The following is a 15633-nucleotide window of genomic DNA, read 5'->3' as shown; positions in this document are numbered from 1 at the left end:
TTGTAAACAGACTATATTACAATAAAATATGTATGTGCATTTCCCTTCAGATATTGTTTCATCATTAACAATAAGCAAGAAGAATGAATAACATGGCATCCATGTCTACAATGAGTAGGCGATAGTTCCTAAGAACAGGGTGGAGGTAAAGAAACAGTAGGAGAATTTCTAGCAGCTTGCCTACTATGGTACATATTAATTATATTTTGTCAGTGAAATAAAGGTGAAAGAAAACGTAATATCAGAAAAAAGGATTATATATTTTTCGTTGTTGTAAAAAATAAACGACAAAGTACATGCTTCTTGTCAGTAACCTCTCCTTACAAATAAACATGCATGTATACTATCCCGAACATGTATTTGTAGTAAATCAAGGAATGTATCAATAAATCGTCATTTATAACATACTACGTCTCATTTTCTATGTAATGTTCCACTCACAAATATTTTTTATCTTAAATATGTTTAAAATAATATTTTATTAGCAGTCATTTGTTACTTTTTGTTGGACTGACAACTTCTGATATGTTATTTTGCTGAAATGGCCTCCAAAAGTCAAGTTATTTTACGCATTTTAAACAACGTTCCATGTGTTATTTAGGTACATATTGATTTTCTTGCTAATTTAAACGCATGTGATAACAAAGATATGGCACTCGTTGACATTTTATACGACGAGTTATTTCTCTTGTCGAGGAAATTTTTAGTTTGCTTGTCAAACGCTCGATTGTTAAAATATTATTGAACTCGTTTAAATGTATATGGTATTAATTGACGTAAGCGATCCTTTTTTTAGCTATAACGCACAACTTATGATGCTTTGTTCCAACCACACTATCGAATGAACATTATTTGACGTTAGTTTACAAATAGTTTGATGACATACATATTATATGATGTTTCAGTGATGAAAAGAATATTGAAGACTTGATAAATTATGGAATATTTATAGCACTCGCGGTTTTAGACATTGAATTCTCCCGTAGCTATGTCACTTGAAAACTTTTTTAAAACCAATGGTTATGTTAAATCAAGTCATGTACCAAAGTCAAAGCTTATGGCTTATTTACACACTCTCTTGTTTGTTTCCTTTGTGAAACCAGTATTATATGCTTAAACAGTGTCATCAATTGCTTAAAACGACTTAAAAATAATCTGTCCAGTTTGACAAGCGTTCGACTTTATGAAGAAAAACCGAATATCAATGTGTTTTTTTTTCTGGATCGCAGCTTTTGAGCAAGTAGTAGTCGACGTCCAGAGATTATGTCATCTTCATGACAACAGACCTGCTGTCTGTTCACATATTGCAGAGCGAATCTCAGGTAAATTTGTTACACTTGCGGATGCTTTACATATGTAATTTCTGTGATAGATTCTTGGAATACAGGTTTACCCTGGTACGCTTAAACGTCATTCCATCCGTCCGTCGGTTTTTTGTGGCATGCAGAACCGCAAAAAAAATATTGCTAGTGTTACGCAACTCTCCATTAAGCATCATGTATACTTGTGTGTATTAAAGCACATTTTCTGTTAACATTATGGAGTGTTCAAACAAAAGTAGAGTGTGTGGCCATTCACTATACTTCACGGAGGACATATGAGTTTTATCAGAACATCTAGGCGCCTATATTAGATTTAAGGGGCCATCAGTCCGTAGGCCATTTTCAATAAGATATTTTCCTTATGGTTTTACTAAAAAAATATTTAGAAAGAAAGCTGTAAACAAAGAAACAAAAGCTTGTGTAACTAAATGTTTATATTATTCTTTGCCTTACATTTTTATTATTTAATCAATATATCGAGGACCACCTTTTTATGTCCCCCAGTCTATACTGGGGGACATATTGTTTTTGCCCTGTCTGTTTTATTTGGTTTGTTTGTTTGCGTCAAACTTTAAACTTGGCCAATAATTTTGCAATATTCTAAAAGCAACTTGATATTTGGCATGCACGTATATCTCATGAGGCTGCACATTTTGAGTGGTGAAAGGTCAAGGTCAAATATATGGGGGGGGGGGACATAGTGTTTCACAAACACATCTTGTTATCTATGTATTTAAATGTGTTATACCCTATGGCAGTGCTGAGCTTGTTATATGTTTTCTTTAGTTACAGATTCAAAGTAATAAACTGAAATCCACAACAACGAGTCTTTTTAACTTTCAGATCCGAATTGACGCAATCTGTCCAATCGAAAAGACAGACTGTTTCAGCAGTTGTTATCAGTTTGACGCAAGGCAAACATAGAAAGCTATTAATACCATTAAAAACAAGCTTGTCTGTTAGTGCTTGCGTTAACTGCATATAAGATAAGCGATGTGTTGTGAATACTTACGATGGAAATCATTATCTTGGTATATTGAGAAGGCTTGAAAACACGTGGCATGGTTTTGACATAAATGGTGGAATGACAAAGCACTTTGTGTAAAGAAAAACAACATTTCATATCCTATAAGAATTATTATGCTGAGAAGCAGTTTCCGATCAAAATAATGCAAGTCGAACTATTTGTCTGTATTCTGAAACTTAAACTCTATAGCTTTATCCTGATTATACAAAAAACGGAAAAGTTTAAGAATATGTTTTTCCAACGTTGAGTTTTAGCTTTTGCAAAGCTGTTTAAATAATGCTCGTAACTTGCACATAATTGAACCCATTTATGATTTGTTATGAGACGTGCTTATTTTTGTTCTTAACCTATAATGTAGTTAGATTTTCTTGGTGAAAGATTTTTTTTTAGAAAGAATTTTGATGCTTCTGTTCCAAACTACTTCAATTGTTAATGCTTTATTAACGACCGGTATTTTCTTTAATATTAAACAAATGTCATCTTGTTATAATTACTGTGTGAATTTAAAATGTCCTTATACGCACAAGTATACATGGAAAAACATTTAAATACATAAGACTTTAGGTGTTTATCTTAATTTGAATTGAGATAGTTTTTTTAAATATGTGAAAATACTTTATCATTATGTACCCATATGGGGTTTAAGATCATATTCATGCATTGTTAGACTATGGGTTTCAGTATTTAGACAATATTTTAGAGTAATGAGTATGGATGATAATATAATTAATAAATCTGTATATATGTGGTCCAAAGCTTGCAATGTAAAAATGTTATTTATAGATCGACGAAACTTTTATTATCAAACATTCTCTTCATTAACACTATGATGTATTGATACACAGTTCACAGTCTAGAGTTTATTATCCGGAACGCCCCTTTACAGAAAAAAACCCCGTTTCAACGCAGTTTTACCAAACGATATTTATCGAAAAAAAATACGAATACGACAAACGGAATCCTTAGCTGCAATGTGTTTTCTATGTGTGTTAATAGATTGATTTACTTAATTATCTTTTTAGCTCACCTGTGCACAAGCTGCTCAATTTAAGCTTTTGTTTCCAATCTGTATTGCGTTCGTCGTCGTGAAATGTTCATCGTGTGGCGAGTTGCTAACTTCAATCACATTACCATTACAGAGGCACAATTTTTCATTCAATCTGGATGACGGTTAGACCGAATGTCCTTCTTCACAATATCTAGGCCTAGATCGAGTCTGTTTCAAGTGTGTCCATAAAATAGGTCACCATATAAATAAAACAACAATTCGTTACCACGGTTGAAGCCCCCGAGTATGACACAATCTGCAAATGTATATCACCAGAACTAAAACAATAATATAAAAGTTGAAGCTTAAACCGCATGGTTCAGATATTTTATCATTAATTATTTGAAATCTTATAGTATTCTGTAAAACGATTAATTAAATCGTGAATTAGGGTCAAAAACAGACACGCCAAGTTGTCATAAACGGACTTTTTATTGACTTTATTTATTAAAAAAAACATGCTCCACCATGCAATAAAATATCCATTATATGCATCTTTTGACAATTAAAAACCTGAAAATTATATAGAGTTGCAACTCGAAACGATTTAATAATTTGGAGACTTCTGTTGTTGTCATTATATTTTTTGACAATACGAGGATTGCTTACATAAAGTATAAAATAGCACTCACTGTTTGAGCACGGGTTGCCTGATGGTCTAAGCGTTACACTTTTACTCTAGGGGTCAGTGGTTCGAGCCCAGTGGAGGGTTACTTTTTTTCTTTAATTTTATTCTTGTTTTTTACTAGCACCTTTAGATCCAATGTTAACATTTATCAATATAAAGCATTAAATGACAAACTTCAAAACATGCCAAAATCTGTGAAAAAGTTCCTTTAATGTAGCTTTCTGTAAGTAATGTATATTAGTCGTCTACCATCCGATTTAAGAACGGACATACTTTTGACAACGTTGGTCCTCAATGAGGACTTAGAAATCATATAGATCTTAACATTAACGAAATTTAATGACCATATGCAAAGAGTGAAAGCTCGGTAAAATAACATGAACAGTGGAGACTCCGTCGTGGATGGCAAATCCATTACCTACGACAAACGATTCAGGACGGTAATCCTTGATTCATAATAGAGCCGCGCTTTCGAAAACGAAGCTTAAACTATGCTCGTAAATTGTGTCGTCGAAGATAAGCCTGTTTAGTCCACAATGGCTAATCAGGGAAGACACTTTCCGCCCAAACTGGATTATTGCCAAGAAGAGACTTCCTTTCAACGTAATATAGTACCAAAGCATAAAGTGCTATCCTTTAACTGGATGTGCGGACTGCAAGGATTATCTTTGATGACATTTCATGCACATGTGGTAGGCACCGTTTTCGCAGAGAGTGTCTCATATTCATTTGTTTAGTTTAAACCTCTTTATTTTATCTCGATTGCATTTCAAGTACTTACTTCTTATTTGAAACGCTCGCGAGTCCGTTTCCTGGGCCTATAACCAGTACTTGGTGTCGTCGGGGTAGATATTAAGAACGCTCCAACAGTGGGGATCGAACCCGTGACCTCCCGGTCACAAGGCGGACCACATCCATTACCCAACGGCGGCCTTTTTTCATACCCATTACTACGACAAACAACGCAGGGGAGTAATACATATATCACACCCTCAGTTCAGTAACAATGTAATAAACGTATGTATGCATTCAATAATTATGATGACTACAAGCTATCACAGTTCCGTGTGCAGTTCCTGTTCCACAAACATGTCTTGCACGGCGTTCCACGTGCCATTGTGTGGGTGGGGCTTAATACCGGCCACGTGACAGATCACCTGGTACACGTTCACAATACTGAACGGTTTCACCACGACATTCTTTTTGAAATCTGTAAAATTGTTGTTGATGTGTGTAATACATTTGCATTACTGATATGATTAATATGGTAAAGTTATTGATAAGAGATAGGATTTACGTCAAAAGACATCAGTACCAAACCCTGGTCTGTATGGAAGCAGGATTCTCCATGCTATCCGAGGAAGGATTCTCAAAGATTCTCTAAGGTTAAGCGTTTAATTTTAAGTAAAATTTACGTCTTTTAATTAATATTGCGTTGACTGTGCGCTCACCCCTTATATCGAATTGCAGTCGTTTATATTGTACGTAAAACGTTCGGGTTCATATGCAAAAGGAACTTTTGAAAAAAGGAACAAGCGAAGTACGATGTTAAAACAAGAGCACCGCCTTGCGGGTGCAGACCGCTCATCTATTTTCTTTTTAAAGGTGAAGGGACTCTCATTTTCAATCACATGGTTGGACGGTATTTCAAACATAAAATATGAAATTTGGGGGGGGGGGGGGTATAGTGTGAGGGTGTGGTGGTCATTTGTGAGATGATCTTAAAAAAAAAAAAATTAGGTGGGAGGGGGGGATTCGAGGGGGGGGGGGGGGGGGGATTCGGGTGGGGGGAGGGGGGGGGTTGGGATTCTTGGGTGCGATGGTTGGACGGTATTTCAAACATAAAATAATAAAAATAAATATTCGTGTTTTTTAACCGTTTCAAAAAAAATAAATTGGGAGGGGGTGGGGTGAGGGGGGGGGTATAGTGTGAGGGTGTGGTGGTCATTTGTGAGATGATCTTAAAAAAAAAAAAAAAAATTAGGGGGGGGATTTGGGTGGGGGGAGAGGGGGGTGGGTTGGGATTCTTGGGTGCGATGGTTGGACGGTATTTCAAACATAAAATAATAAAAATAAATATTTGTGTTTTAACCGTTTCAAAGTGTGAGGGTGGGGTGGTCATTTGTGAGATGATCTTTTACAAAAAAAAAAAATAGGGGGGGATTCGGGGGGCGGGGGGGGGGAGGGTACGGGGGATGGTTTGGGTGGAGTCTATTGTGGTATGTCAGGTAAGAGTAGTTTTGTCAAAGTATCAATCAAATCTAATCATAAATAAAGAAGTTATGGCAATTTTAGCAAAATTTAATAATTTGACCTTGAGAGTCAAGGTCATTCAAAGGTCAAGGTAAAATTCAACTTGCCAGGTACAGTAACCTCATGATAGCATGAAAGTATTTGAAGTTTGAAAGCAAAAGCCTTGATAGTTAAGAAGTAAAGTGGATCGAAACACAAAATTTAACCATATATTCAAAGTTACTAAGTCAAAAAAGGGCCATAATTCCGTAAAAATGACAACCAGAGTTATGCAACTTGTCCTTTTACTGTACCCTTATGATAGTTTGCGAGTGTTCCAAGTATGAAAGCAATATCTATGATACTTTAGGGGTAAAGTGGACCAAAACACAAAACTTTACCAAATTATCAATTTTCTAAGTATAAAGGGCCCATAATTCCGTCCAAATGCCAGTCAGAGTTACATAACTTTGCCTGCACAGTCCCCTTATGATAGTTAATAAGTGTTGCAAGTATGAAAGCAATAGCTTTGATACTGTAGGAATAAAGTGGACCTAAACACAAAACTTTACCAAATTTTCAATTTTCTAAGTATAAAAAGGGCCCATAATTCTGTCAAAATGCCAGTCAGAGTTACATTACTTTGCCTGCACAGTCCCCTTATGATAGTTAGTAAGTGTTGCAAGTATGAAAGCAATAGCTTTGATACTTACGGAATAAAATGGACCTAAACACAAAACTAAACCAAAATTTTCAATTTTCTAAGTATAAAAAGGGCACATAATTCTGTAAAAATGCACGCCAGAGTTATCTAACTTTGCCTGCCCAGTCCCCTCATGATAGTAAGTAAGTGTACCAAGTTTGAATGCAATAGCTTTGATACTTTCTGAGAAAAGTGGACCTAAACGCAAAACTTAACCAAAATTTTCAATTTTCTAAGTATAAAAAGGGCACATAATTGATGATAATTCTGTCAAATTGCACGCCAGAGTTATCTTAATTTGCCTGCCCAGTCCTCTCATGATAGTAAGTAAATGTACCAAGTTTGAATGCAATAGCATTGATACTTTCTGAGAAAAGTGGACCTAAACGCAAAACTTAACCGGACGCCAACGCCGACGCCGACGCCGACGCCAAGGTGATGACAATAGCTCATAATTTTTTTTCAAAAAATAGATGAGCTAAAAATGGCCGTCGCTTCCTACATGTACTTTGTAGTAATTTATGAGGTATTAAAAAGTCAACAAATCATAACCTACCAGGACCATATGCCGCAAATATTGCCATCATATCTAGGTCGTCGTTGTCGAAACCATGGTTACCGTGCCAAGGTTTCGCGATGAGGCTCGCGTAGGATTCGTCAACTTTGTTCTGCTAAATATGACCATTAATCATTAAAATTTTAATTTCCAATTCATCCCTTGTGACATGCATTATCTTGTGCTGTACATAAATTGTAGTACATTTGCAATGAAAAACATATCATAGTAATCTATTTGAGAAAAAAAACGTGGTTCAATCTTCGCAATGCACAAACTTAAGTACCGTTTTATGTAATTTCTAAACTTACGTGAACTATATACCACCCCTTGTCAGCCGTTACAAATATCGGCGGAATAAGCGAGTGTTTCTTGAAGAACCAGCGATCCAAGATGTCTGCGCGGTTGAACACTTTGAGGTTCTTGTGAAACTCCCTCAAACGGTTGTACACCTAAAATGAGCGGCAACAGAAAACTTGATTCAGATCTGAATCAATGTATACTAGAACGGAATGATAACAACTAGATGAATTTTGGAATGCGATTGTCGCATAAATGATATCAATGATTTGTCGCATATTTTATATCAATGATTTTTCGCATATATGATATCAATGATTTGTCGCATATATGATATCAATGATTTGTGGCATATATGATATCGATGACTTGTCACATATATGATATAAATGATTTGTCGCATATATGATATCAATGATTTAACGCATATATGATATCAATGATTTGTCGCATATATGATATCAATTATTTGTCGCATGAATGATATAAATGATAACCGTAAGCTTGATTTTTGTGGAACAACCGAATGAAACTTTAAACACAAGGGAATGCATCGTTCTAACTGTAACATTATATTCGTCGGTATTAATTTCGGTTTATAAGATACGTTTTCGTTGACACGTATATTCGTGATTTTTTATTTTGAAAAACCAAATTCGCATTTGCATCGGTCATTTTGGGATGTGTTTGTGTTAAGTTCGTGGATCGTTCGACCCACGCAATCAACGAAACACAATACCCAACGAATATTAATGATATTACAGTATCTATATTTTCTGTAAATTTGAATGGATTATTCGTTCGATGGCTACACCTACTACTCCTATGAGCACTATCTGACAAATGTTTGAATATAACCAGGCATATAACAACTGCATTTGCAAGAGATGTTTTGACGCACTTAAGTCGGTCTCTGGGAAAACAGTGCTTAAAGGGGCCTTTTCACAGATTTTGGCATGTTCTGAAGTTATTCATTAAATGCTTTCTATTAATAAATGTAAACGTTTGATCGTTAAAGCTGCAGTAAAAAATAAATAATAAAATTTAAAAAAGGAAAAAAACTTTGCCTGGAGCAGGTTTCGAACCAGTGACCCCAGGAGTCCTGCCGAGGTCCTGAAGTAAAAACTCTTATACCCTCTCGACTATTCTGCCGAGTATACATAGGTGACGTATTTTATTCCTTATAAAAGCAATCTTCGTAGTGTCACAAAATTTAACGACAACAACAAAACTCTCCAATTTATTCAATCGTTTCGCGTTGCAACGCTTTATAGTTTTTAGGTTTTAAAATCGTCAAAAGATGCATATAATGGCTATATTACACCAAGGTAAATGTTCAGTAATACTGTTTCCTCACTAATATTATCACTAAAACGAAAATTTGCGAATCTGAAACAACTTTTTTCAATTTTGTCAATTTACCAAAACGTGCAAAAGATCCCTTTAATGCATTTTCGAAAAGTGCCGTCCGAGACTAGCCTTTGCAGTCCGCACATGCTTATCTTGAGCGACATTTTCCGCCTGAACTTTTTTGTTTGCGTTAAGCAGAGACGTCCTTTAAACAAAAAATTCCGTAATAGCGGAAAGTGTTGTTCCTCACTAGCGGGTGCGGGCTGCACAGGCTAATCTGAGACGATACTTTATGCACATGCATTAGGCAGGGATTTCCCAGAGACCCACTTATTTCTGTCAGTTTGATTTGCGTTCGATCTTTACTCGTGTTGCATTCGAAAGATGTTACTCAAAATATACCAACCAACACTTCAAATAAAACAACAGCCCCAGTGAAAGTAAGGCAATAAGCTGAAATGTTTGAAACAATCGAACTGAATAAATTGAGCCTCGTTCGGGGAAAACTGGGCTTAATTCATGTGCAGAATGTGTCGTCCCAAATTAGCTTGAGCAGTCTTCACAGGCTAATCAGGGACAACACTTTCCGCTTTCCTGCAGTTACCGTTTAAATGAAGTATATTCTAAGCGAAACTCCAGAACAGGCCAAAAGTTTCGTCACGATTAGTCTGTGGTGACTGCACGGCTAATCTGGGATGACGCTTTAAGCGCATGCATTACGCCCAGTTTTCCCAGAACGTAGCTTAAGTGTGAGGGTGGTGTTTAAATAAGTAACAGAATCGCACTTGTTCAGTTTTACCCGGCTGCGGCCATATTAGAGTCTGCGTCCCCGAGTCTAGGATCTTCCTGACGTCACGAATGTCAATCGCCTCAGAAATGTTGATCTTGTGCGTCTGGTCTACTGACGTCATTCCGTGGTCCGAAACCAGAACGAGGCTGATATGGGGGTCGCCGATGGACTCGATGACGTCAAGTAATTCGCTGACCACTGCGTCCACCTCTGTGACCGCTGCTTCGACTTCTTTGGAGTTTGGACCGAAATTATGACCGGCTGTGTCAACATTCATGTGATACACGTCTGTAAACGATATATAGTGTCTCAAATATAAAAAATCACAACTTTAAGTGCAATAAAAATACTAAAAAAAAAACTGCGCAAAACAATATGTGTGCATGAAGTAAATCTCTTCATTTGCGTCCATATGATATATATACGTCTGTGACGGATTTCAAGTTATAAGCGCCAAACAAAGAAAAGGCGTGAGAAAAAAACACAATTATGTAATGAGTGTCTAAAATTTAATTGGTTTTTAATGGCTAAACAAGTTGATAAAAACATCGCAAAAATATTTTTTAAATCAAGATGTAGCACCTACAATTAACCGCACATGTTCCGTCAGCAAAATATAAATCAGCAAATATTGTTTATGGGCATTGTTTAATGCGTTAAACCTGTAAATGACTTGTAAATCAATTATCAATACAAGTTTGCATGTGTTCAAATTCTTTAGCGTACGACAATATCCTTTGATGTAAAACAAAATGTTCAAAAACATTGCTAATCAACATAAAAGGAAATTAGCGAACACGCAAATTGCGTCATATGAGCCTAGCTCTGGGAAAAGGAGTTTAATGCATGTGCGTCAAGTGTCGTCCAATATAAGCCTGTGTAGTGTGCACATATTTACAAAAACGCAATTTTCCGCTTTTAAGGTATTTTTCGTTTAAAGGAATTCTATTCTTAGCGAAAATCCAGTTTAAGCGTAGTGTTGTCTAATATTAGCCTATGTGGATTACATTGGGTAGTCTGGGACGTCACAACGCTCGTGATTAACCCATGCCTAGCGTCTAGAAATAAGGCCATGGCAAACAACGTAGACCCATCATCATGCGGCGTCTCATCTGGGTCTGCGCTGTTTGCTTAAAGGAATTTCTGTAAGAAATATTATAAACATAGAAATAAATATACTTGTCATCCCTAATTTTGGAAATAAATTGATCCAATCAAGAAGGATGGGAGAGTCCACTAGGCATAAACGGGTTAAAACCCACTTTTCCATAAGTGAAGCTCATATGTAATATGTGTATAACGCCTATATGCGATATCAATCTGGTCGTGTTGCAGCATTTCCAGTGCGTGTTGGAGCTGTAAGGAGACAGATGCAGTGCTGGAGTTATCCAGGAAAGGCTCGCAAAGAGAGGGAACCACACCGTTGATGATGATATCACAGCCTCGTACGTTAAACAAACCCGTGCGGATACCCTGGTAATAACAATTGAAAATATTCAAAATTATATACTGTTTTTGTTTGTCGATGTTTCGTAAAATACGTTGTTGACGAAAATCAAATAGGTTCCTGTTTGTTGTTTACAATTTAAACTAAAAAAGGTTTCATATTGAAACTTCATAGGAATGCAGATCTTATGTTTTGGATGCACAGCTCAGAGGAATCATATGTTTAGAGTTATTTCCCTTTGGTCATTTGTGTACTTATGTTTTTTTATAGTATAAATTCACATGATGACTGTCCATCAAAAACTCATTTATGCGTCCAGTTGCATTGTATTCTTTTATCAAAATCTACGCGAATAAATGTTAAATAGTCGATAATGATAATTCGAATATCAGAGTCTGAACGTAAGTAAAGACGCCGTCTAGGAAACTCGCACCAATGCATGCGCATTAAATAATAGTAATGCAATGCAACAAATGCATTGCTTGATAAATAATACACCGAAACAATAAATGCAGCCTCTGTCTGTGATGTTCCGTACACACGATGACACATTCAAGTAAAACATTGGTAGAGGGAGACTTTGAAAGAGCATGACTGACGGCAAACAATCCAAGCACCATGCCACCATTCAGAGTACATTAAAGGTTAAATTGTGCAATTGTCCAGAGTGGTTTGTTAATATTTTTTGCAAAGTACCTATGTGTTTGAAGGTATCCACGGTAAACTTTGACACTTTGAAGTAGACGTGAATTTAAATTGTGAAAATGTGGTGCTCAATACATAGTAACATTTCTTGAAGCTACGCACGTGCTAACGCTTTTGACACCTGTATATCCAGTCCCACATGAATATCCTGCCTCACCAGTCTATCCTGTCTCATCGGACTATCGTGTCTCACCTGTCTATCAAGTCGCACTTGTACATCCGCAACCTAACCTGTCTATCGTGTCGCATCTGTCCATCCCGTCACAACTATCTATCATGTCTCATCTATCTATCCTGTCTCACCTGTCTATCTAGTCTCACCTGTCCATCCGCTGTCTCCCCTGTTTATCCTTGTATCATCTGTCTATCCGATATCTCCCCTGTCGATTCGTCTGTCTATCCTTGTATCACCTGTCTATCCTGTCACACCTGTCTATCCTGTCACACCTGTCTATCCTGTCACACCTGTCTATGTCACACCTGTCTGTACTGTCTCACCTGTCTATGTCTCACCTGTATATCCTGTCTCATCCGTCAGTCCTATCTCACCTGTATATTCTGCCTCACCTGTCTATCATGCCTCACCAGTCACCGGTCTTTTTTGTCAGTCATGTCTCATTTGTCTAAAATGTCGAAATTGTCTATCATATCTCACCTGTCTATCCTGCCTCACCTGTCCATCTGGGGTCTCACCTGTCTATCCTGCCTCATCTGTCCATCTTGGGTCTCACCTGTCTATCATACATCGAATGTCTTTCATGTTAAAAACTTCTATCCGTGGTCTCACAAATCTTGTCTCACCTGTCTATCATTTCTCACCTGTTCATCCTGTCTCACCTGTCTGTCCTGTTTCACCTGTCTACCCTGTCTCACCTGGCTGTCGTGTATCACCTGGCTTTTGTGTCTCACCTGTCTATCCTGTTTCACATGTCTATCCTGTATCACCTGTCAATCATGTCTCCCCTGTCTATCCTGTCTCTTTTGTCTATCCAGTATCACATGGCTATCGTTTCTCACCTTTCTATCGAGTCGCACCTTTATATCAGTGGCCTAACCTGTCTATCAACTTGTCTATCCAGTCCCACCTGTCTCTATAATGTCCCATCTGCATAACCTGTCTATCTAGTCTCACCTGTGTATCCGTCGTAACCCCTGTCAATCCGACTGTCTCACCTGTCGATCCCTGTATCACCTGTCTATCCTGTCTCACCTGACTATTCATCTGTCAAACCTGTCTATCCCTGTATCATATCTCTATCATGTCTCGCCCGTCTATTCGCCTTTCCAACATGTATATCACTGTCTCATCTGTCTATCCTGTCACACCTGTCCATCCTGCCTCACATGTCTATTCGCCTTTCAAACCTGTCTATCCCTGTATCATATCCCACATGTCTATCATGTCTCACCTGTACATCTTATCTCACCTGTACATCATGTCTCCCCTGGTCTCAAGTATATCGTGCCTCACTTTTTTATCATGCCTCACCTGTCCATCCTATATCACTTGTAGATAATGTCTCACCTGTCTATCCTACCTCACCTGTCTATCGGTAGTCTCACCTGTCTATCATGTCTCACCTATCATGTCTCCCCTGTCTATCCTGTTTCACCTGTCTATCTTGTCTCACCTGTATATCGTGTCTCACCCACAGGTGGTAAGCGTGTGGCTATGATATTAATTAAAGAAAACATCATTTTGAATGATAAATTATCATATTATAACGAAAAATCAACTTTTCTGGAAAAACAATTACTATCAAATATATATTTAACAAGGTATCCAAGTATATTATGGCTCAAACGTCCGCCTTGTCTAACCTGTCTATTCCATCTTATCTGTCTATCCGCCTGCCTAACCTATCCATCCTGTATCGCCTGTCTTTCCTGTCTCATCTGTCAATCCGTCTGTCTCACCTGTCTATCATGTCTCACCTGTCTATCCGCCAGTCTAACCTGTCTATCAAATGTCACCTTTCTATCATGCCTTACCTGTCTATCCGCCTGCCTCACCTGTCTCACTTGTCTATTATGTATCACTTGTCTATCCAGTATCACCTGTCTGTTATGTCTCAACTGTCAATCCTGTCCTTCATGTCTCACCTGTCTATCATGTTTCATTTGTCTATCATGTGTCACATGTCTATTCTGTCTCACCTGTCTATCGTTTCTCACCTGTCTATTCAATCTCACTTGTCTCACCTATCTATCCACCTGCCTCATCTGTTTCACATGTCTATCGTATCTCACCTGTCTGTCCGCAGTGATGTAGAAGGGCTCTTCTACGTCCCACCAGGATGAGAGAAAGCTGGACTGCTCTGACATGGGCAACTCGAAGTGGTTTCCAGTACTCTCGTCCCACATGTAGTTTCCCACGAACCCATGACCCTCCACGTGCAGACCTGTACCAATATCATCACCATTATGATTATCATCATCATCAAAATATTATAAAATTTAGAACCTATAACCATCTACAGAAATGCAGACGCGTATCGAATTCTCAACTTATCGTTGAACACAAATTACCAGTTTCCAAAGATTTGTAGTTCGGGAATGAGTTGGTTGGAAAGTCTGGCACCATCCACTGGGCTCGAACCCCGTACTGGAAGAGACGGTCGAAACCGCTAAGATTGGCTCCCGGCAGGTCGAAGTAGTCCCATCGAAATCCATCCACAAGAAGAAATAATAATTTACTTTTTTTACTGACTGCATTTATGTTCAATGATGCGATTACAAAACACGTTGTAACCAGCAATATCCGTTCCAGCTTCATATTTTGCATATTGAAGTCGAGATAGATAGTAAATATCCGCCTACTCTTCGTAGTGCAATATCAATATCTTTAACAGTCGTACAGTACAGCGCCAGTAAGAAAATAGGAACACCAAAGAATCTTTAATTTTATTTCAAACAATGACAAATTTTAGACAAAGGTACGTTACTCTTGTAACACGCGGATATGCATAGTGAAAACATATGTATTGGCATAAAATATGTACTGTAATGGGATAAGAATACACGTTTTTATACAAGCTTATCTTATTTCTGTCCCTGATTGTGTATTCAAATCAGTTAATATGCAATAAATCATTAATAGTATTTTAACAATACCGCTAGCTGATCAACAGAAGGGCATGCGTAAACGGGAGCTTACCGGGTTGAAATGAGGTTACCGGGTAGTTGGAACTGAGTTCCAATATGGCGTCGTTTTCGGTTTTTCGTGAGGGAGTAACGGATATTTGCACCTAGTAAGCCACTTTATATTTATGTATTTTTTTTTACTGAATACGTCCTTTCGGCTCTACAGTTTAAAGGCTTCCCTCGGCTTTTGGTTATTGAAGGAAAACCGTCCACACATCTGATGTTTACTTATGTGGCGTTCGAGAATTTGGTGTACACATATCAGTTTCTCTCCTAATACTCAGCGTAAGAATGCACGTGTACAATAAAATATAACTTAAATCACGATGATTGTATTTTCCCGACGCCGTTTCATTTCTGATAACTAATTTATTGTAAAAA

At 37.5% G+C, this 15633-nt stretch overlaps 1 protein-coding gene across 1 annotated transcript; it reads right to left on the bottom strand.

Annotated features, from left to right (window-relative positions):
* Positions 1 to 3810: 3810 nt before the first annotated feature.
* Positions 3811 to 15143, bottom strand: LOC127860902 (glycerophosphocholine cholinephosphodiesterase ENPP6-like). The gene is made up of 7 exons (XM_052399211.1): positions 14638 to 15143; positions 14359 to 14510; positions 11219 to 11429; positions 9952 to 10244; positions 7828 to 7968; positions 7517 to 7631; positions 3811 to 5235 (listed from the first exon to the last, which is right to left on the bottom strand). The coding sequence occupies exons 1-7, from the start codon at positions 14891 to 14893 to the stop codon at positions 5081 to 5083; spliced, it is 1323 nt and encodes a 440-aa protein (XP_052255171.1). The 5' UTR covers positions 14894 to 15143; the 3' UTR covers positions 3811 to 5080.
* Between the last annotated feature and the right edge of the window lie 490 nt (positions 15144 to 15633).

The sequence above is a fragment of the Dreissena polymorpha genome, chromosome 15 (assembly GCF_020536995.1).
Source record: "Dreissena polymorpha isolate Duluth1 chromosome 15, UMN_Dpol_1.0, whole genome shotgun sequence".
Taxonomy (NCBI): Eukaryota; Metazoa; Mollusca; class Bivalvia; order Myida; family Dreissenidae; genus Dreissena; species Dreissena polymorpha.
This window is presented reverse-complemented; position numbering and strand designations above follow the sequence as displayed.

Coding starts and splice junctions, on each gene's coding strand:
- LOC127860902 (XM_052399211.1), bottom strand. CDS start 14,893: ATGCAAAATATGAAGCTGGAACGGATATTGCTGGTTACAACGTGTTTT. Junction 7,969..9,951: donor AGCCGGGTAAAACTGAACAA/GTGCGATTCTGT, acceptor CGCTCATTTTAG/GTGTACAACCGTTTGAGGGA. Junction 5,236..7,516: donor ATTTGCGGCATATGGTCCTG/GTAGGTTATGAT, acceptor ACAATTTTACAG/ATTTCAAAAAGAATGTCGTG.